Here is a 24808-nt window from a genome sequence, read left to right on the forward strand (position 1 = left end):
GAGTGTGTGTGTGTGTGTGTGTGTGTGTGCGTGTGTGTGCAGGCGGACAAGCAGCCCAAAGTGTGCGCCTGCTTTTGGGGTCAAATTACGCGCAGAGGCACTGGGAGGGACTTGTCGTGCATGTGGACAAGAAGAAGGAGTCCTCCCTCCTCCTCCATCCTGCTGCCCTCCCCGCTCCTCCTTCGCGGACACCGTCAGGGTCTTTCTGGGCCAGTCCGCCGTGAGAGGTACACCTCAGCAGAGAGTCACTTCCCCGGGCAGGCAGGAGGCGAGCGTGTCGGCCTGTGCTGATCTTATTACGCGCCATCATGCTGGCCAGCAGCGAGAAGTCAGTGGCCCCCCCCAGCAGGCAGCAAAGACCAAAAGTGGCCGAGAAGACCATGGACCCCATTCAGAGGCTCGGTAAGATCAAACTCTATTAAGTGTGTTCTTGCCACAACTTTTATAACCTGTGACCTCATTCCTTCTTCTTTGCACTTGACTAACTTTTGCACACCAAATCTGCTGCAAATATTTCATGGAAAAGGGGGCTTGCACACTGACATATTATACATGTATATGTATAATATCATTTTATATGTTATTATTACAGTTGTTATGGTTTTTATATTTTATTGAATGTTTTGTTATATTTTATTTATTTTTATACATTTTACTATTACAATTTATTATACAGTTATTACAGGTATTGTATTTTATTTTTTCAATATGTTTTGTTCTTTTTACATTTTACTATATTTTATTATATGTATTTTATTATTTTTGATATTTTTAATATTTTATTGACTTTTTTGACAGATTAAAAAGTATTATTGTAGTTTATTATAGAGTTATTATGTTTTTAATTTTGGTATTTCTTACATAATTTACTATATTTTATTGTATTATAAAATTTTTAAATATTTTATTTATTTTTAATACAGTTTATTATTTCCTTTTACTGTCTATTATACAGTTATTATTATATTTTTATATTGTTTAATTTACTATATTTTACTATATATATTTTATTATTTTTTATATTTTATTTTATGAAGTTTATTATTGTAGTTTATTATACAGTTTTTGTAGTTATTTTTTAGTTTAATATCTTTTATTATACTATCATTTAAACAAATATTTTATTTTATTTTGAATTCAGTTAATTATTTAATTATTACAGTTTATTATAAACTTATTATAATTTTTTATATTTTATAATCTTTGACATTTTAATATATTTTATTATTATTTAATTTTTTTAAATTATATTTTATCTGTTTATTTACAGGTAATTTATTATTTGTACAGTTTATTATTATTACAGTTTATTATTATTACAGTTTATTATACAGTTATTTTTACAGTTATTATTATTATTGAGTATTTATTGTATATATTGTTATGCTTGCTTATACAGCAGTGTGGTGCCAATAGGCTGTACAGTATATTTATGGGGGGTTGTATAACACACTTAAATGAGCCTCGTATTTAATTAGCTGCCAGGTAATGAGCACTTTAATGGACTGTGGGTGTAGATTAGTTTGATAGGAAGGGGAGGAGGTCATGTTTTTCCCCTCACATTTCCCGCTCTCACACGCCCACTACAGTAACGTACAGTACAGTCCACCAGCCCACCCAAAATAGACACCTGCTGAGCAGCAGCACCTGTCAGGACCCCCCGAGGAGGCGCTGGATGTTCAGTTATAGTCAGGAGGTTTATTTTACTGTAAAATAAAAATGACAGACGGTGTTAAAAATGTCAGAAAAAAAACAATTTAGAAATGGGAAATATGAATATTATGCCAAACTGTGACCATCATAAAAGCTTCACTGGTGGTACTGGCAATGTTATAAGTCACATTTTGATATTCCTAACCGTCGCACAAGCGTAAAAAGAAGTTAAGCGACTGAATTTCATCGGGCCTAACGAGTATTCATTCACGTAAAATCAAATGGTGCCATACTTCGATACCTTTGTTGCATGTGACGTCACGTCTGGTTGCAGACTCGTCACGTCCGTCACGTAAACAATCACTCAAGCAGCACTCAGGGCGGACTCGGCAGAAATCCCTCGAAGTAAAGTTGCAATTTTCAACATCAACAAAGCAAGTATGCTTGGTAGAAAACGCTCATACGTAAAGTAAGACTCCACTCTTCCAAAATGCGCTAGCTTGACGCTAATTTACATTGGATTTGCCATAGAAAGGCTACTATAAGCATTATCAATTTTACATGGCGATTTCAAAATCTCCAAATTTGTTAACAAATTCTACAACGAAGGTGAATGTTACAATCAAACAGCTGGCGTGTAATAAGCACGTTACTTACAGTATAAACCAGACCTGGGCAAATTAAGGCCCGGGGGCCACATGCGGCCCTTTGAGCTTTTCAATCTGGCCCGCCGGACATTCCCAAATTATTTTTTTAGATCTTTAAGATGGAAAGGGTAGCTGCCATTATGATGTGCAGTCATGTTTTCAAATGACCGTAAGTCTTCAACTATATAAAGTATTTCAATGGCTGGAATCTGCGCTTATGGATGATTTACCAGTTACTATGGTAACCTAATTAGTTACTATGGTCATCTAATTAGTTACCATGGTAATCTACACTACCGTTCAAAAGTTTGGGGTCACCCAAACAATTTAGTGGAATAGCCTTCATTTCTAAGAACAAGAATAGACTGTCGAGTTTCAGATGAAAGTTCTCTTTTCCTGGCCATTTTGAGCGTTTAATTGACCCCACAAATGTGATGCTCCAGAAACTCAATCTGCTCAAGGGAAGGTCAGTTTTGTAGCTTCTGTAACGAGCTAAACTGTTTTCAGATGTGTGAACATGATTGCACAAGGGTTTTTTTAATCATCAATTAGCCTTCCGAGCCAATGAGCAAACACATTGTACTATTAGAACACTGGAGTGATAGTTGCTGGAAATGGGCCTCTATACACCTATGTAGATATTGCACCAAAAACCAGACATTTTCAGCTAGAATAGTCATTTACCACATTAGCAATGTATAGAGTGTATTTCTTTAAAGTTAAGACTAGTTTAAAGTTATCTTCATTGAAAAGTACAGTGCTTTTCCTTCAAAAATAAGGACATTTCAATGTGACCCCAAACTTTTGAACAGTAATGTACGTCACAACAGCTTAGATGAGGCACCAAGCAGTGTGGGCGGGAAGCGTTTCCACAGACGCGGAAGGAAATTTTCACAACAAAGTTCTAAAGCTTAGTGATGTATAGAATATAATAGAAAGTACTTTATTGATCCCTGGGGGAAATTCAGCAAATATCAGATATATCAGATTGTAGGTGGGTTTATTTGTTCATATTTCACTGTTTTGTTGCGTTTCACTTGATTGTAAAATATGTCGATCGAAAGGAGGTGTGACGTTCATATTTTGTCAATATTCAGTGTTTTATCGTTCATAGAAAAAATTAAAATTCCATTACGTTTTTTAAGGCGGTCTGACATAACGTTTTTAGCATTCAATCAAGACATTATTGTGAGGTTTTGTATTAGTGTTCCTAAAAATAGATATACCGGCCCCAGACACATTTTTTTCTCTAAATGTGGCCCCCGAGTCAAAATAATTGCCCAGGCCTGGTATAAACACTTTGTAGGGCGCAACATAACATATTCAGCTTCCTGGAAAAAGCTACTTCCTAGTTTGACAACATACTAATGTCTTGGAAGTGCATCTGCATTGCAAATGAGACTGTAATGTAATAACGAAACAACTGGACAGCAGTTATCATAATCAGACCTTTTTGAAAATGTTACAAAAAAAATAGAATAGTATTATCAATAACAATTAACATTTATTAACACACACAAAATTACCGAACATTGGTACCATTAATTGTTCTTATAGCAATGCTAATAAAAGCTTATTCTTATCACGCACGTGTGAAAAGTGAACAACTACCACAAAAAAAAAAAAAAAATCTTAATTAAGCCTCTTTGATGTTTATTAAACTGAGGTCTCGCTTTTGCGTCACTTGTTTGGAGGCGTATATTCGCCCACACATTTTGTCTGGATTTCTGTACTTCAGATATACTTGGAATATTCTTGATGCCGCAACAACACCCTAAAAAAAAAATATATAAGCATGAATTTTTATGTTCGTCATTAAGATAATTGTTCAAGCATTTCGTTCAGGTTTTAAATGAAGCTTCACATATAAAACTGTGCAGTGTTCCTCACAGGACTGCAATCTGTTTGTGGTAATGAAGTCTACATGATGTCATTTTGTAATTTGCATAATGCACCATGATGCATAAAATAGACACTATATGAGAGAGGGTTGTGGGCGAAATATTTTTTTAAAGTCACCAACAAGACTGAGTGCTCGGGGGAGGCGCCTGCAGCAGCACCCGCTGCTCGTTGAGAAGAGCGACATGTGCGTGCAAAAGGCACAGAAAAAGTCACTAGATTTGTTGCTTGTTTCTCTTTTGAAAAATAGTATCTATAGGGGCCTAAATGCTCGCTAGATATTGCAACAAAACCGCTAAATGGCAACGCTGATACTGCGTCTACTGCTACGTCTTCTTATTCTCTGGCAGACCAGGTGAATATAAGGTGAATCTACTGTACAGAGTTGTAAAAGCAAACTACAGGGGTGCACAAGTTAAGCATCTGGCCGATATGAGGAGTTTTGACCTCATACCGTTAAATCAGCTCCAGTGAGGTTAACCCGTACTGTGCTATAGGCGGGTTATGGTGGGCAAATCAAGCGCTCCTTTCAGCCTGCCTGTAACTTTCCCTGAGCTCACTGTAGTGTAAACAAACATGACTTCTTCACTGTTTCAAAGGAAGACATTCAGCGTGCTATTTGGACCAAACGGAGTGTAAAAAAACATCACGTGTTAACACATCAAACTTTATCAAACTCTTTTAGGGGACAGGGAGAATAAATAAATGATCTGTATCTGTCTTGAGAAGCAGGATATTATGTAAATAAATATATAGTGCGATTCCTAAGTCCCATTATAATGTGTTTATGAACAAGGGCATGCAGGTGGCGGTTGTAAAGGAAACACTGTCCAGTACTTATCAGTAGAGATGTCCGATAATGGCTTTTTTGCCGATATTACGATATTGTCCAACTCTTAATTACCGATTCCGATATCAACCGATACCGATATATAGAGTCGTGGAATTAACACATTAGTGTGCCTAATTTTGTTGTGATGCCCCGCTGGATGTGTAACAAGGTTTTCCAAAATAAACCAACTCAAGTTATGGAAAAAAATGCCAACATGGCACTGCCATGTTTATTATTGAAGTCACAAAGTGCATTATTTTTTTTAACATGCCTCAAAACAGCAGCTTGGAATTTGGGACATGCTCTCCCTGAGAGAGCATGAGGAGGTTGAGGTGGGCTGGGTGCGGGGGGTGTATATTGTAGCGTCCCGGAAGAGTTAGTGCTGCAAGGGGTTCTGGGTATTTGTTCTGTTGTGTTTATGTTGTGTTACGGTGCGGATGTTCTCCCGAAATGTGTTTGTCATTCTTGTTTGGTGTGGGTTCACAGTGTGGCGCATATTTGTAACAGTGTTAAAGTTGTTTATAAGGCTACCCTCAGTGTGATCTGTATGGCTGTTGACCAAGTATGCCTTGCATTTACTTGTGTGTGTGAAAAGCCGTAGATATTATGTGTTTGGACCGGCACGCAAAGGCAGTGCCTTTAAGGTTTATTGGCACTCTGTACTTCTCCCTTTGTCCGTGTACACAGTGGCGTTTTAAAAAGTCATAAATTTTACTTTTTGAAAGGGATACCGATAATTTCCGATATTACATTTTAAAGCATTTATCGGCCGATAATATCGGCAGTCCGATTTTATCGGACATCCCTACTTATCAGTATACAGTATGTCAAATGTTGTTATTATTATTATTTTAAAAACATTTAAATACTATACATATTAAAAAAAAGTAAAACATATACAACATATTAAAAACTTTTTTTTTTTTTAAAAACAATAACAAATATTATTACTATTATTACTATTATTATTATTACTATTATTATTATTGTAATGTCTGCCTCATAACCAGCATCAACTGCAGTGGAAACTTGTGTTTTGCATAAAAGATGTCCAAGACAGACTCCAAAGGATTGTTTAAAGAATGCGAGGCGCAAAAACATTTGATCTTTCAACTGCAAGTGATGTGGTTTTATTGCGAGGCGGCGTCAAACTGCTCCCAAAGTGTCAATTTAATTCTGATTACACGCTCGCCTAAATGTGTTTTGTCCTGGGGGTTGTTAGTGGATTACTTTCTGAGAGTGTGTCTCCTTAATTTAGAAAACAGCATACGCTTCACTTTTATCAAAACAACTATTGCTGCTTGTTCAGCGTTTGTTCATCAAAAATCACTCATTCATTTCAGCAAAAAATCTTCTGGCTTATTAGCCAATGTACCGTGTTTTTGTATAACTGTCTGGAACGTGGCCACACCCTTTCCAGTTGTGATCTGATTGCAATGACTGTTAAAATCTCCCGTAATAATTAGTCAAGTCAGACGTGAGGTCACGGTGAGTCACTCTTTGCAGCCCGGCGTTTCAAAATAAATCTTTCTTCTGATCATTATGATGACGTTCTGGCGGGGGCCTATACACTGTATGAGCACCAAATGTGCGAAAAATCACTTGTTTCACTCAAACATTCGTTTTTGAAGTTCCACGTCATGAAAGAAAAATCCCCTTCCTCATTGTAATGATACCGCCTCTGGCCTGTCTCTAGCAAGATTATGCACCACTTTGTAAAAAAATAACAACAACAAAAACAGGCTTCACTACACATATTAAAAAACAGCCTTCTTGTCTGCCAACAATGCTGTCAGTCAACTACAGACGTGGGAGCTGTAAGTTTGATCCTTTTTCGTCAGCAAATGTGCTAACCGAGCATGGTGTTGCTGTTAAAATGTGAATGTGATGTTAGCATGTAGCACCACATAGCTACACTATGTCTCCAAACCTATGAATTTTTGCTTTAATTTTTTAAATGAGCTTACATTCTAACATAAAACATTGAGATGCTCATGGTAGCATGATAGCATAAGAAAAGTTAGCATACTTCAAAGATGGCGGCAGGTGTCAAATGCAATGATTTTTAGTAGAGATGTCCGATAATGGCTTTTTTGCCGATATTCCGATATTGTCCAACTCTTAATTACCTATATCAACCGATACCGATATATACAGTTGTGGAATTAACACATTATTATGCCTAATTTTGTTGTGATGCCCCGCTGGATGCATTAAAACAATGTAACAAGGTTTTCCAAAATAAGAGAACAACTTCAACTCAAGTTATGGAAAAAAAATGCCAACATGGCACTGCCATATTTATTATTGAAGTCACAAAGTGCATTATTCTTTTTAACATGCCTCAAAACAGCAGCTTGGAATTTGGGACATGCTCTCCCTGAGAGAGCATTCGGAGGTTGAGGTGGGCGGGGTTGAGGTTGTAGGAGGTAGTGGGGGTGTATATTGTAGCGTCCTGGAAGAGTTAGTGCTGCAAGGGGTTCTGGGTATTTGTTCTGTTGTGTTTATGTTGTGTTACGGTGCGGATGTTCTCCCGAAATGTGTTTGTCATTCTTGTTTGGCGTGGGTTCACAGTGTGGCGCATGTTTGTAACAGTGTTAAAGTTGTTTATATGGACACCCTCAGTGTGACCTGTATGGCTGTTGATCAAGTATGCCTTGCATTCACTTGTGAGTACGTCAAAAGCCGTAGATATTATGAGACTGGGCCGGCACACAAAGGCAGTGTCTTCAAGGTTTATTGGCGCTCTGTACTTCTTCCTACGTCCATGTACACAGAGGCGTTTTAAAAAGTCATTATTTTGAAACCGATAATTTCCGATATTACATTTTAAAGCATTTATCGGCCGATAATATCGGCAGTCTGATATTATCGGAAATCCCTAATTTTTAGGTTTAAGTGATTAAAATTAGCAAAATTGCTAGCATAAATCGTTAGCATGCTATTGTTAGCATGATGACACAGGAAAAGTTAGTATACTTCTAAGATGGCACCAAGTATCAAAATCTGTGATTTTTAGGGTCATACAAATACATTTAGCAAAAATGGTAGTGTAAAACGTTAGCATGCTAACATTAACAAGCCAATGATAGCGCTAAGTATCAAAATCTATTATTTCTAGGTTTAAACATACAAAATTAGCTAAAATGCTAGTATAAGGCGTTAGCATGCGCAATCTAATATGTGGCCAAATAAGAGGAAATACCAAAAGCACAGAGGCAGTTCTATAATGTTCCTACACCAAGTGATATGACTCTGGGGTAAACGGTTACAAAATTTTGCAAAAAGATTAGCATTCTAATGTTAGCATATGTCAAGGTATATATGACTGTGGGGTAAACGGTTACAGCGTTTGTCCTCCAGTCCTTACGTTGTTGTACGTGATATATGGCATCTATTATGTTGGACAAGAGTCACATTGTATAAATAAGTATAAAGAATAAAGTACACAATAATAAACACAGCTCATTAGCACTAAAGCTAGCACTAAAGCTACAGACATACAAAACGGCAGGGGCTCCATACAGAAAAACTAAAGAATTCGGGGGCCATTTGATATATATTTTGTACATTATAGATAGTAAAAAGAATACAACATAGATCAATCAATATCTGATTAACTATCTGAACAAAACATCCACAATCTTATCTTTGTGTTATTCCAGGTCACAAGGAAAATTAGTGTGAAATCTCATTTTTGACTAAAATTGTTATTCCGCCAACTAAAACTTTTTTCAGAGCCATGGATGGGCATTGTTTACATGTTGTTGTAATGTTGATGCTAATAATTCCTGTTGTCCGTGAATGCAACCTTGCTAGCTGTAACCATCATTGGTTCATAATGAGCGCTGTGTTGTTGTGGCACTAGCGGTGTTATGAGGGCTGCTGTTTTGGCATGTTAAGGTCGGCAATAAAGTTTAAAAACAGCGTCAGACTCGTTGTGCTACTTTACTGACAAGATGTTATAGTTGCACAATGTCACCGCTAAAGCACCTGTTGCTAAGGCAGAATTTATTTAGCACTGGAATGATAGCACCGGTTGTTACTTATTTTTTCGGCCTGGTGTAGCGCTTAACGATTACTTTTAATAAATGTATTTTATGTTGCTTTGATTAATCTTTCAATGAGTGCAATTAATAAAAAAATATATAAAATCTGGACTGCATAAAAAAGGGAAAACAAGTTTAATAGATGGTAAATAAGGTAGATAAATAAAACATACTAGTAGGCAACTAAATCGTAAAAGATTGTAAAATAAGCTAAAGGGTGAATAGAAGGTAAATAAAAAGTTAAAAAGAAGGCCAATAGAAGGCAAAATAGTGAAGTGAATTATATTTATATAACGCTTTTCTCTAGTGACTCAAAGTGCTTTTACATAGTGAAACCCAATATCTAAGTTACATTTAAACCAGTGTGGGTGGCACTGGGAGCAGGTGGGTAAAGTGTCTTGCCCAAGGACACAACGGCAGTGACTAAGATGGCGGAAGCGGGGATCGAACCGGGAACCCTCAAGTTGCTGCCACGGCCACTCTACCAACCGAGCTATACCGCTATAGGGTAAAAGAAGGTCAGAAAGAAGGAAATGGAAGATAAATAGAAGGTAAACAAAGGTAAATCTAGTTAAATAGATGGTAAAAGAAGGTAAATGGTAAATAAAAGGTAAAATAATGTAAGTAAAAGGTCACATGTAAAAGGTTAAATAAGGTAAAAATGGGCAATAGTATGTAAAATAAGGTATTTGGAAGGTTAATATAAGGTAAAATAAAGTCAAACAAGTTAAATAGAAGGTAAAAGATGGTAAAAGAAGGTAAAGGGTGAATACAAGATAAAATATAGTAAATAAAAAGTAAATACAGTTCAAGTAGGTGAATATAAAGTAAAAAAAAAGTTTAAACATGGAAAAGTAAGTTCAAAAGAGGTAAACTAAGGTAAGAAAGGTAAATAGAAGCTCAAAGGTAAAATAAAGTAAATAGAAGGTATTGAAGGCTATGGCAAGTAGAAACATCTTTGTTTATTTAAACTATTTTCACTAAATAGTGAAAAGCTAAAAGTGTGTTTTATCCGATTAATCGATTAATCGAACAAACTAATCGATAGATTACTTGATGACTAGAATAATCGATGGCTGCAGTCCTAGTCTAGTTACTACCGTCTACATCTGCACCAGCGCGATTATGAAACTGGGTTTCGGTGCCCGTCCTTAGACATCAAAGATCTTGTACAGTAAAGACCCACAGGTTGTCGGCCATTTTGGTTTTTCATGTCCCATTTGTGGGAGCATGCAGCCACTTGCATTTTTTTTTCTTTGTTCTTTTATGTTTTAGTTTGGAATGTGTTTGTTCTGTCTTTAGAATGTGTGGCCGCCAATAAAAAAATGGCCCCCTGCTTACTGAAGGCACTTTCAAACTAATTTCCAAGACGCTATTGTCGACTAATTTCAAGCAGTTGACTAATGTGAGACCCTTTACCGCGACAATGGTGGCAGAGACGACTTCTGTAGGCAGTTCTCCAGACCGTACGTAAGCCGTGAAGACAGCTGCCCTACTTTTTACCGCCTGACCAGTCATCGCACGCCGACTCTGACGCGGCTGCGGTATCAGCGACACCTTAATTTGTCTATATTTACGTCCCATCCTTCGCTTGCCGGCTCTGGTGGCGCTTGTTACCCTGTGAGAAACATGAACCAGGGCCCGGGCGGAGCTGCTATGTGCAAGGGCTCTCGCTTCGCTCTAGTTTGTGTTTTTTCTGGCTGCCCGAACGATCACTGTGCTTGGGATTCACTTGGCATTCTGGCACCGTGCCGCGGGGTTGCTAGCCAGCCGGCATGCGGGCCCTTTTGAGCGTCTGACGGAGGGAGATTTTCTGCAGCCCAGCATGAAAATGAAGCTCTCCCGACAGCCGTGCCCACTTCGCACTTTAGTACAGTGAGGTGTTCTGTGGCGGCTTGGAAGGCAGTTGGAGCAGCTCGGCGTGGTCAATGACCTGCAAGTTAATGCGGCCCTTGTGGGAATGCCTTGCATGCGGTAACAGCTTGGGAAAAAAACAGGCTTGTTATGAACAGAGGGCCCGGCAAGGGGGAGTTCTTTGTGTTCAACGGGGTGGAAACTAAAGCCATGGCTGCACACACTTTGATAGCGGTGGTCTCCTGAAGAGATTGTTGTTTCAGTATGGTGGCGTAATCACAGCAGGGGTGTCCAAAGTGCAGCTCGAAGGCCATTTGAGGCCTGCGTCACATTGTAAATATACTATTAAAACGAAATATAAAAAAGTGGAATAAAAGCAAACAGGTGAAATGTAACGGAAAAAGCTGCAATGTAGGCTATTTTTAACTTCATAACTCTCTTCGCTCAAAAAAATTAGAATTAATTAAAATTAGAGATGTCCGATAACATTGACCTGCCGATATTCTTTTCATTTTTTTTCCATTTATTTATTTATTTCAGGCAATGACATAAAAAAGTACAAAGTTGACAACACATAATAATATAAATTAATATTGTGCAAAAGGTAATGTATAGTATGTAATGCATGATTGTCCAGTTTTGCCTGATAAATGCTTTAAAATGTAATATCGGAAATTATCGGTATCGGTTTCAAGAAGTAAAATTAATGACTTTTTAAAACGCTGCTGTACGGAGCGGTACATATCCGGTAAAACACGGACGTAGGGCATACTTGCCAACCCTCCCGATTTTCCCGGGAGACTCCCGAATTTCAGCGCCCCTCCCGAAAATCTCAACAATATTGGGGGCGTGCCTTAAAGGCACTGCCTTTAGCGCCCTCTACAACCTGTCGTCACGTCCGCTTTCCCTCCATTCAAACAGCGTGCCGGCCCAGACACATAATATATGTGACTTTTACACACACACAAGCGAATGCAAGGCATACTTGATCAACAGCCATACAGGTCACACTGAGGGTGTCCGTATAAACAACTTTAACACTGTTACAAATATGCGCCACACTGTGAACCCACACCAAACAAGAATGATAAACACATTTCGGGAGAACATCCGCACCGTAACACAACATAAACACAACAGAACAAATACCCAGAACCCCTTGCAGCACTAACTCTTCCAGGACGCTACAATAAACACCCCCCCGCTACCACCAAACCCCGCCTCCCAACCCCGGCCCCCTCAACCCCGCCGCCCGCCATCTCCCGAATTCGGAGGTCTCAAGGTTGGCAAGTATGCTCTAGTATACTCTGGACTGAAGCTGTGTGCCTTCATTGTTTTTGTAGTTGTTGTTTTGAGGCATGTTTAAAAAAAAAAAAAAAAAAAAAAAAAGCACTTTGTGAAAGTCAAAGTATAGTATTTCCCATAGTTGTAGTGGGTATCAGGATTATTGCAGGGAGAGCATGTCCCAAATTCCAAGCTGTTTTGAGTAGGGATGTCCGATAATGGCTTTTTGCGATATCCGATATTCCGATATTGTCCAACTCTTTAATTACCGATACCGATATCAACCGATACCGATATCAATCAATATATGCAGTTGTGGAATTAACACATTATTATGCCTAATTTGGACAACCAGGTATGATGAAGATAAGGTACTTTTTTTAAAAATTAGTAAAATAAGATAAATAAATTAAAAACATTTTCTTGAATAAAAAAGAAAGTACAACAATATAAAAACAGTTACATAGAAACTTGTAATGAATGAAAATTAGTAAAATTAACTGTTAAAGGTTAGTACTATTAGTGGACCAGCAGCACGCACAATCATGTGTGCTTACGGACTGTATCCCTTGCAGACTGTATTGATATATATTGATATATAATGTAGGAACCAGAATATTAATAACAGAAAGAAACAACCCTTTTGTGTGAATGAGTGTAAATGGGGGAGGGAGGTTTTTTGGGTTGGTGCACTAATTGTAAGTGTATCTTGTGTTTTTTATGTTGATTTAATTAAAAAAACCAAAAAAAAAACAACAACAAAAAAACGATACCGATAATAAAAAAAACGATACCGATAATTTCCGATATTACATTTAACGCATATATCGGCCGATAATATCGGCAGGCCGATATTATCGGACATCTCTAGTTTTGAGGCATGTTAAAAAAAATAATGCATTTTGTGACTTCAATAATAAATATGGCAGTGCCATGTTGGCACTTTTTTCCATAACTGAGTTGAAGTTGTTCTCTTATTTTGGAAAACCTTGTATTTTGATAGATTGATTGAAACTTGTATTAGTAGATTGCACAGTACAGTACATATTCCGTTTAACGTGGACCCCGACTTGTTTAAGTCGGGGTCCACGTTAATCAATTCATGGTAAAGTTACATTGTTTAATGCATCCAGCGGGGCATCACAACAAAATTAGGCATAATAATGTGCTAATTCTACGACTGTATATATCGGTATCGGTTGATATCGGAATCGGTAATTAAGAGTTGTCAGAATATTGGATATCGGCAAAAAAGCCATTATCGGACATCTCTAATTAAAATCAATGTTGTTATTGATTGATTGATTGAGAAGTTTATTGACCTCTTAAAGAATTGAATCCATGTAATGCTTAAAAAAGGCAAATGGATGGCACAAAAAGCCAAAAGGCTTGTTTCCATCGTGGACCATTATATATTCATCACATTTGATGCATTCAATAATAAAATATATATAACCTGTAACATGTATATAAAAAAATAATGTTAAAAAAAATGGAAAAATGATGTACATATACACAGTATACATGTCAGGTGATTTGAAAAACAATATATACAAAAAAAATGGGGGGCACTGGGTATATACACTATGTACATGACACTATGTACATGACTATGCACATGTTGACTCCAAGAGGGTGCAAAACAGAATGAGAAAATATATATACACTGTAACCACATATAAACCTGTTTGATGCTTCGGAACGTTGCTGGGGATCAATTTTGGTTCAGATCAGGTAGAGGTTGAGCTGAGCCATGATTTTAAGGCAGTTTTAAAATTTAGTAGAGGAGTTCGAATTTTAAGGTCTGTTGGTAGTACATTCCACTGTGTGATGGCAAAATAGTAGAATGCATTTTTTCCCATGAGAGTCTTGAATTTGGGGGGGACGAGGTCTGGGGAACTCCCTCTCGTGTAGTACCTGTGAGCATCACTTACTCTTGTGAAATAGTTTGACAGGTACTATGACAGGTTATGAATTATTGACCTGTTCAACGCTCCAATTACTTCACGTCAAATATTAGATTTAGACGTAGACAAACTTTATTGATCCACAAGGGAAATTGTTCCACACAGTAGCTCAGTTTCAAAGGTTGGAAAGGGTAAGGGTTGAAAGGATAATGCAGGTATTAAGTAGACTAAAAATGTACCATAGTAGCAATGTAAAATATAACATATATGTAATATTTACCATATATGTAATATTTACACATTATATATACAGTATATAACATATACTGATAATATATACAATAAATAACAAATCCCAATTACCATGTACAATATTACAGTACATGTAACAGCTGCAGCAAAAAAAAAAGGGGGCAGCATAAAAAAAGAGAGTAGATCCGCAGCAGGTCTCCAAGGTGAACAGCCTCTGGCATGTTATAAACAAAGAGAGGTAGCTAACATAGAAGCGGTAAGGTAAAAGACAGATATCATCTACTGCTGCATGGCAGAGTTCTTGAATCGAACACTGTGGGAACGAAGCTGAATGAGCCTGTTGGAGTATGATATTCCACTGTGAAATATTTTTTGGGGAAAATAATGTATATTTTGTATGTTCGCCGTACAAAAAAACAATAGATGTGAAGTTAATCTAAAGCAGGGGTGTCAAACTAATTTTAGCTCAGGGGCCGCATGGAGGAAAATCTAATCCCACGTGGGCTGGACGAGTAAAATCATAGCATAATATTTTAAAAATACAACTACCACAACTTTAGATTGTTTTCTTTGTTTTACTTCGGCCCAAAATAGAACAAGCACATTCTGAAAACGTACAAATAATCCTCTTGACAAAACACTTCAAGTTAGTTTAAAATTCTGAGGATAAAATCGGGGCCATTTCAAAAAGAACACAATGGATTTAGACTTAATCTCCGTGTATCTTTCTTTAAATCACAGCCCATTAAACAAAAAACAAATAAAGCATTTAAAACAACTCTTCTATTTATCACCTACCTCCTTTGTCATTTCCACATATTAATCCTGTGCTAACTCAACAAACCATGCAAACTGAGGTTGAAACTATTCAAGAGGTTTGAGTTACTCCCTGCCTTCTAGGCATCACTGTTTATTGATAGAAAATAAAAGCTGTGCAATGTGTGAACCACAAATAAAAACTTAAAAGAGTGACGGTATTGCAGTAAATTACACACTGTTCATTTTAAGTGTGGTTACTAATTGTTTACTTTACTCCTGCTTGTTTTGCGTTGGGTCGAGGGGGAGGAGTCACAGCCACGCTTTACCGTGTAACCTTTGCTTGGTATACTTGCTCGCCCGGTATAATGATTTGCTTGCCTAACAGAATTACTATTGCGACATCCAGTGGACACATTTAGAACAGCAGTTTCTTTCATTTAAAAATGCAGCTCAATTTATCACTCAGCAAACTTGTCTCGCAGGCCGGATTGAACATGTTTGCGGGCCGCATGTTTGACATCCCTGATCTAGAGACTTAAAGGTTTTTTTGGGAATTTTGCCTATTGTTCACAATCATTATGGAATACATGATGATACTGTCCACTAGGAGACAGTGTCATTGGTACACTTTTATTTACAAGGCTCTTCTGGGACTATTGCCCGATTACATTTGTTCATTGATTACAAAGAGAAGTACTAACTCTTATGCGCTGAGATCCAACAATCAGCTTTTGTCTATGCAGCTCCTTGTGCTTGGAACATGCTACAAAGAGACTGGAAACTGAATTTTTATCCTTAAATGCTTTTAAATCTAAACTGAGAGCATTTGAAGGAGCCTCAGTTATTTGTAACTGTTACAACATTTTAACGTGTAATGTAAATGTAATTTTATGTGTAACTTTGCTGCTTCTTGGCCAGGACTCCCTTGAAAAATAGATTTTTAATCTCAATGGGATTTGTTCCTGGTTAAATTTAAAACAATTATGGATGTTTTTTTTGTTTTTGCGTTGTAAATATTAAATAAATGTGATCAAGAGTTCGCGTACAATGGAACCCATGGGAGCCGCACGATCCCACCTACAAAGCCCTTAAAAAAACATCCAAACACCTCCACTGAGGTTTTATATACATTATGTAAGTATATATGTAATGTAGTAACTGGCACATTCATAATAACATTTTGTATTCACGTATTTTGACCATTTTAATAATAATAATAATAATACATTTTATTTGTAAGAGCACTTTACATTGAACAAATAATCTCAAAGTGCTACAGTGCATTTAAAAACAAACAAAAACAAAGCTTAAACAACAAATAGCTGCCCCCAACGAGTAAAATATATAGTAAAATAAAATAAAAACTAGAACAGCCTAATAACTAGAACTAGCACACACAAATCTATCCAAAATCTATCAAAAAGAAGGGTTTTTAAGCCTTTTTTAAAAACATCCACAGTCTGTGGTACCCTCAGGTGGTCAGGGAGAGCGTTCCACAGACTGGGAAGCATACGTGGCGCATTAATTTAAAAAAACACATCACAACGTTTGCGTTTTTTTCTTCATCACTGATTACTCACTGCAGATTTTGAGAGCCAACAAACATAATAAAGCATCACTTACTGTACAAGGTCTGCTGTCAATAGGATGCCGACTGCAAGGATGTTCATATATTCCCATTTAGATGAAGAATGACTCATAATCCTCACGAAGAAACGGTGGGGGCGGGGACAACAAGTGTCTTTTCCTGTCATCCTCGCCAGTTTCGGGTCCTAAATGGCTGTCAAAGTGTACTAACTTGTCGGAGTACCTACTCAGACGTCTCATGTCCAGGTGAGATGCATGATTTATGATCTAGAATAAACTTACAGGGAGCAAGGAAGCGAGGAAGCAGCAGACCTAGCGATGATATAAACATAGGCACTCACGGAAGTGATCACGTCGCCGCTATAAATAGTTTGTTAGCGCTTATAATAACAATATCACTAATACTTGCTCAATATTCAAGTCACAAAATGTAAATGGAGTCTTGTTGGTGCTTTTTGAATGTTTATTATTTATTGGATTTTATGGCCGAATAAGAGGAGCTCCCATTGGCTGCGCTGTAAGCTAACTTTTATTTACTTTACTTTACTATTTACTTTTATTTACAAGTTAGACTGCATGCCTGTAATGTATGTTTGCTCTTAGTGGGACTGTGCCGAAAATGTCATTTCAGTTCTTATATGTCTTGTACATGTTAAGAATGGACAATGAACAGCACCTTGAACTTGAACCTTGATTTTTTTTAAACCCATCCATTGGCATGTCTTTCATAGTGATTGTGAACGATAGGCCAATTTTTTTTTTTAAGTGCAGTTCCCCTTTAAGCGTTGAAAGTAAAAAACAAAGCAAAACAAAAAAACGTATGACTTATTTTTGACACTTTGAGTAGGGACTTTTTGGATACCCAAGAATTTTAGTGGATTTTTTATTTTTTTTAAACTGTCCTTGCTCAAAAAATAGTATTGAATCAAAATCAATGTTGTTATGAATTATTGACCTATTTAAGTCTCCAATTACTTCACCTCAATTATTCAATTATTCAACAATAATGCATATTTTGTGTGTTTGCCATATTAAAAAAAAACTACATTTTCTTTGACAAAATGGGCACAAAACAAAAATATGAAAAAATAAAATAAAAACTTATAATCAACGAATAGATCTAAAGTTGATCTAGAGACTTAAGCGTTGAATGTAAAAACAACTACATACACATATGGCTTATTTTTAACCCTTTTGTGAAAATCCTTTTGGATTCCCAAGAATTTTAGTATGATTTTTTTTAAACTGTCATTGCTCAAAAAATAAAAATGAATCAAAAGCAATGTTGTTATGAATTATTTACTTATTGTAGGCTCCAATTATTGATTAACATTTTTTTTTTTTTAAATAAAAACTTAAAATCTAGGGAAATATGTGAAATTGATCTAGAGACTTAAGCTTTGAAAGTAAAACAATAAAAATGTATTACCTATTTTTAACAATTCTATGAGATCGCAGGGACTTTTGTAAACATTTTTAGTAGGATTTTTAAAAAAGAGTCATTTCTTAAAAAAAAAAAAAAAAAGAATCAAAATCAATGTTGTTATAAACGGTTGACTTGTTTAAGGCTCCAATTACTTCACATCAAATATTCCACTTATTAAATATTTTTGAGGAACATATTGCATTATTTGGGCTTTGCCATAAAAAACTGGGTTTTCTTTAACAAAAAGGGCATTCAAGATTTTTTTTTAAAAGGAAAAAAATATATATTGACAGATAGACCTGAAGTTAATCTAGAGATTTAAGCCTTGAATAAAAATAATAATAATAATAATAATATAAGACTTATTTTCAACATTTCTTATGACTGAGACCCTTCTGGGTCTCCGGGACCTACCTTGAGGGGAGCCCTAAAGGTAAAAAAAAATCTATATATTGTACTGATTTTGAAAAATAAAAATATAAAAATGTCCCACTGGAAAAAGTTTGGACACCCCTAAATTAATGCATGAGAATGTACAAGAGCGCCAGCGTTCCAGCTTGACAAATCTGCCGAGGTGCGCTGTGGAGACCGAGCCAGAGGAGTAATGTGACATGGGAGAGCTTTTGGAAAGACTCAGCCTTTGTCAACGTTCTCATTCATGCCAGCAAACGGAGCAGCGATGCATACAGTAGCCCAGCGACCCTCCTTAAACACATCCACTAAAAAGTCCACTTTCGTTCCGCCAGCGCTCAACAAATCCAGCTTTTTAGGCCAACACCACAGGAATTCTGATAAAAGAGTCCACAGGTTAGGATTGCAGCATATGGGCTCCCCTTTGGAATGAGAGCAGCTGTTGGGTAAACACTCTTTTTTATTTTAGTTACAACACCCAAAATAAGATAACAATGAACAGTTGTGTTGAAACGCTCACTGGAATAACTTCAAAGATTATCTGCTGAGACTCAAAAAGACGATTATTGGGCACATGGCACTACAACCTCCAATGTCGAACACAATATGTTACGGGACGCCGGTTTGTTGGCTTTTTTTAATAGGAAGTCGTCTGTTCCAAGGTCAAACTGTCCCCAACATAAACCCAACCGGGGGCTGTATACGGAAAAATTTAAACAATTCTCTCAACTTGTTGTTCATGAAATGTAGGTCAAGACATGCAAGTTATCCAATATATGTGCAGAGGTACATGGTAAAATAAAGACCAACCTATTTTTAATTTTTTTCTTTAAAAGATAAATATAAATAATAGTTAAATAATTGTATTTTAATAAACAATAATAGTTCATTATTTCAATATTTTTGTGTTGTTTTACAAGGGATAAGCGGTAGAAAATGGGTGGATGAATGGATGGATTAAAATTTTAGAAAAATCTAATCTACGTATAGAATTATGATACTATATAATTATGAAAGCTAGCACATTTTAAATTTGATTTTTTTTCAAAATGATGTGTATTATTATATGCTTTAATTAATGATTATTTTGTAATTTAACTTCCTAAATGTAATTAAATCAAATTGCATTTGTAATTTCACTTCAATTGTTCCAGATTGTATTATTTTTTTACATATCACATAATTTTTGTTTCGTAAACTGTTAAATATATATTATTGTATTTTCAGTGTGGCCCTAATCACACTTGATCTGGTGGGTGGGATGATTAATAAAAACATAAAATAAATTAAAAACACAATTGAAGATTATTTCCGGTCATGCAATATGGTATTTTACTATGCAATAATAGTTCTTTATTCAAAAATTTTTTTGATTATTTAAAAATAAATTTTTTTAAAGATTTTAGTTTTAAAACTATCAAATGTAAATCTTAAGTAATGGATTGATTATTGGTTATCCAAATCCAACCTAGATAATATATAGAGTAACACATATTTCAGTTTTTTATTTATGTATTTTTTACGTTACCAATCAATACATAAAATAGTAGACAATGTTTTTAAATGTACAATTTTAAAATATTTATAGATAATCCCTGATTAATGTGATTTATATACTGTATATATAGCCAATTAATACAAATTGTGTATTTTTTTTAAAAAGTTTTAATTTATAATTAACTTAAAATTATATTGCTTATATTATATTGATTAAAATATTATATACAATCAATATATGTATCTTTTTCTTTTTCTTTTTACATCACATACGTTTTGTCTCGTAACCTTTTGGATATATGTTTTTTTAATGGCTCTAATCATATTTGGGAACAATCTGGTGGATGCGATGATTTAAAAACAAACACACACATTTGAAAATTCTTTACAGTCCTACAATATGATTTTTTAGTATACAATTATAGTTCATTATTTCAATATTTTTTGATTGTTTTAAAATTAAAAAAAACTAATCCAGATTTCAGTTTTGAAACTATTAAATGCACGACTTAAATTATGGAGTACTTAATGATTATATAAATGTGATTTAAGTACTATAAAGATTAACACATTTTACATTTTTGTGTTGTTGTTTTTTTTACTTTTAAGTCAATATATAAAATAGTAGAGAACATTTTAATATATTTTCAGATATTCCCTGATTAATGTGATTTTTTTTTTTGGGTGACCATTACATATAAATTATATATTTCTTAAAGTTTAAATTCATAGTTGATTTTAAATTATTTTACAATTTTAATTCAATTGTATTATAGATTAAAGTATTATTTATTTGGTATATATTTTTGTCTTTTTAAGAAAATGGATGGATGGACATAATGTTTGTCTCGTAACCTTTTAAAAATATATTTTTTAAAGTGGCACTAATGCCAATCACATTTGGTAATGATCTGATGGAAGTGATGATAATAAAAAAACAACAATACACACATTTGAAGATTCTTTACTGTTGTACAAGTGTAAGAAACAGTCTTGCACTGCTAATAGCTAAGATAACTGTTACGCTTAGTTATTTAGAGTCCCCTCAAAAAGCAAAAAAAGGAAGCTTGGCTTTGTCCAGAAGATGCATGTCTTCTTTCGTTTTCAAGTTCGTCCTTGATTACATTTCCATCCACGGAGAAGACATTGGCAACCTTTCCCGACTTTAAACGTTAACTCAGCTCCCTTTTTTTCATTGTGTCTGTTGGACGGCTTCTGCCCTGCCGGAGGGGAATAAATCTACATACACTATATTGCCAAAAGTATTTGGCCACCCATCCAAATGATCAGAATCAGGTGTCCTAATCACTTGGCCCGGCCACAGGTGTACAAAATCAAGCACTTACGCATGGAGACTGTTTCTACAAACATTTGTGAAAGAATGGGCCGCTCTCAGGAACTCAGTTATTTCCAGCGTGGAACTGTCATAGGATGCCACCTGTGCAACAAATCCAGTTGTGAAATTTCCTCGCTCCTAAATATTCTGGGTTTGGAGGTTGCCAGAAGAACGGTACAGGTGTGAAATTTGGTGCAGGAGGAATTAAGTGTGGGGTTGTTTTTCAGGAGTTGGGCTTGGCCCCTTAGTTTCAGTGAAATAAACTTTGAATGCTCCAGGATACCAAAACATTTTGGACAATTCCATTCTCCCAACCTTGTGGGAACAGTTTGGAGCGGGCCCCTTCCTCTTCCAACATGACTGTGCACCAGTGCACAAAGCAAGGTCCATAAAGAAATGGATGACAGAGTCTGGTATGGATGAACTTGACTGGCCTGCACAGAGTCCTGACCTGAACCCGATAGAACACATTTGGGATGAATTAGAACGGAGACTGAGAGCCAGGCCTTCTCGACCAACATCAGTGTGTGACCTCACCAATGCGCTTTTGGATGAATGGTTGACAATTTCTTATAAACACACTCCGCAACCTTGTGGACAGCCTTCCCAGAAGAGTACACTGCAAAAAATCAGTGTTCAAAAAGAAGAAAAAAAAATACAAAAATGAGGGGTATTTTATTTGAACTAAGCAAAATTATCTGCCAATATAACAAGAAAATTCGGCTTGTCAAGACTTTCCAAAACAAGTAAAATTAGCTAACGTCAATGAACCCAAAAATACCTTAAAATAAGTATATTCTCACTAATAACAAGTGCACTTTTCTTTTTCTAGAAAAAAAAAGAGACCTTTTTGCTCAATATGTTGAAAAATATTCTTAAATTAAGTAAATGCTAGTGTCATTATCTTGACATAATGATATGCGCTCTGCATTACATTTCTTGGAACCAGCAAACTTATACTAAAAACGAGTTTATTTTTCTTAATGGAAAGGCAACAAGGCCACCGCTTGGTACTCTCGGGGTCTACTAGCCGCTCAGGCAAATCATATTGTCTAAAAAGGGATTTTCCCATCGATAACATGACATCATCGCGCCAAGTGCATGCTCTTTCAGTCAATTAGTGCGCATATATACAGCCCGGCCCCCAGCGAAAAAATGTTTAATTGTAATTTTGAAGAATTCATCTGAATGTGCATGAACTATTTCTGTTCAAAATAGTTTGAAATGTCACATGTTAAATGTTTAAATATTAACTGTCAGTTTACTGTACTGTGCCAACTGTACTACTATACGAGTACGTATTTTCTATTATTTCATTGAAAATAAAACAGCAAAGTCCATTTGGCTGTCATCTGTTTTAATTATGAGACAAAATTGTGTCAAAGTCATGATTTTTTTTTTCATGCATGAAATAAGAAATTATTACTTTAAAAAAGCAGTTTTATACTTGTGAGTGTTGAGGACACAGCTTTGCAACACTTGATATTCTAGTTTCAAGCATGTGTTACTCAATATAGGTCATAAAATCTCAGCAACAAGCTGTAATATCTTACTGAGATCATTTAGGACCAAAACCCTTAAAACAAGTAAAACACTCTAACATAAAATCTGCTTAGTGAGAAGAATTATCTTATCAGACAGAAAATAAGCAAATATCACCCTTATTTGAGATATTTAATCTTACTTAGATTTCAGTTTTTGCAGTGTAGAAGCTGTAATAGCGGCAAAATGTGGACCGACATTATATCGAACCCTATGGGTTAGGAATGGGATGGCACTTCAAGTTCATATGTGAGTCAAGGCAGGTGGCCAAATACTTTTGGCAATTTAGTGTATAACAGCCTTTGATTTACACCCGGCTTGCTTGTCGTCGGTGCATGTGTTTGTCGCATTTTCAGCCTGTTTAGAATCGACGGTGTTTTCTTTTATGTGAGGTCAGCCTGACAAAAATGAGTTACTAGTCCACGCAGCTTCCAAAAAAACCTTGTTAAGTGGCACTTTGATGATGGCGATGCTCCCACACACAAAAACACACAGCACAGAAAACTCTTTATGTGAGTAGTGAGTGACTCTGGTGCAAACATTGCAAACAGGGAGCATGTTGGTGTTTTCACTGCAAACAGCCTAACATGAAATGTGGCGAAAGCAATGAATCTGTTGACGGGCGACGCCCAGTTTCACTAAAATGCCTCGTTTCTGTGTGTGTCTCAGGACTGCTGGACAACGAGGACGTCCGCGTCATGATGCAAGGCTCCAACATGGTCAAAGTCCGCTCCTCGAGGTGGCAGAAGAGCCGAAGCCTCCGTCTGCTGGAGGACGGGCTCACCGTGTGGTGCGAGTCGTCCAAAAGCTCCCGCAAGGCCAAGGCCCGTCAGACGTGTAAGTAGACCGCCGACCCCGAGGGCGCGTCAGCAGGGCAAACAGTGGTCGGCTGTAGCGCTGTTACAGAGACAGGAAGTGGGCCGGAAACGGGAGAACGGAAAGTGCTCATGCATAAGAATAGATGGTCGACAATGAAAGGTGGAGGAAACCTAAGCGATATCAGATTAGGAGAGAGGGGCTTTGCCTGAAGGGAGCCAGTGAGATGACCCCTCAGTCACTCATTAGGTGTAGCCTTATCTAATCACATCCAATACAACAGCCCTCATTATGATGCACAAACTACAACATTCAAGGTTTACTTAAACCAATGTTTCTCAAATAGCGAGGAGATGCGGCGTGTTACCCAGGGGAACATGCTTTATGAGTTGGTTGGTTTCAGTTTATTTCGAACATGCATACAATACAATTACAACGTAATAATTCAGTGGGTCCGAAAAGGAGTAGGAAGAAGCAGAGTTTTTTCGTATCTATGTCTTTTGTTTGTTCTCTATTTGTAGCACAGCAGGGAATACATTAATGAGTAAATAAATAAAATAATACACAATAATTAAGTAAACAATTATTAAATACATCACTCAATATTAGACATATAAACTACACACAATAATTAAAGTTCTCATTAATAAATAGTTATGTAATTAGGATTTACCAGTCCTCCTCAGAGATGAATGAGATAATCTAATGTTTAAAAAAAAAAAAAAAAAGGTTCAAGATGTTTATCAGGATTGTTCTTCTTTGTACTTTGTGATCACTTGTAGTTTAAACAGTTTCTCAAACTAAGTCATATTAGTACTTTGTTTGACTTCCTTGTTTGATCCATTCCATAATTTAATTCCACATACTGATCTGCTCAATGTTTTAAGTGTTGTACGTGTATACAGATGTTTTAAAGTACCAGTAGAGTGGAAAAACAAGTTGAGTCTATATTAAAGCTATTATCATATACAGTAAATCTGATTTATGACACCAAAAGACTTCCAAAGTTTGCGAGGAAATAGATATGATCAAAATAGTATCAATCTCACAGAGATTG

General features: G+C 36.2%; 1 protein-coding gene across 1 annotated transcript in view; it reads left to right on the plus strand.

Moving 5' to 3' along the window:
* The first annotated feature begins 42 nt into the window (after nt 1–42).
* plcd3a (phospholipase C, delta 3a) overlaps nt 43–24808 on the plus strand; it is a 57630-nt gene continuing 32864 nt past the window's right edge. Inside the window, exons 1-2 of the mRNA XM_062050133.1 lie at nt 43–402; nt 23605–23772. Coding sequence (XP_061906117.1) covers nt 309–402; nt 23605–23772 — 262 coding nt within the window. The 5' untranslated portion in view covers nt 43–308. The remainder of the gene's footprint in view (nt 403–23604; nt 23773–24808) is intronic.

Source organism: Entelurus aequoreus, linkage group LG06 (genome assembly GCF_033978785.1).
Source record: "Entelurus aequoreus isolate RoL-2023_Sb linkage group LG06, RoL_Eaeq_v1.1, whole genome shotgun sequence".
NCBI classification, from domain to species: Eukaryota; Metazoa; Chordata; class Actinopteri; order Syngnathiformes; family Syngnathidae; genus Entelurus; species Entelurus aequoreus.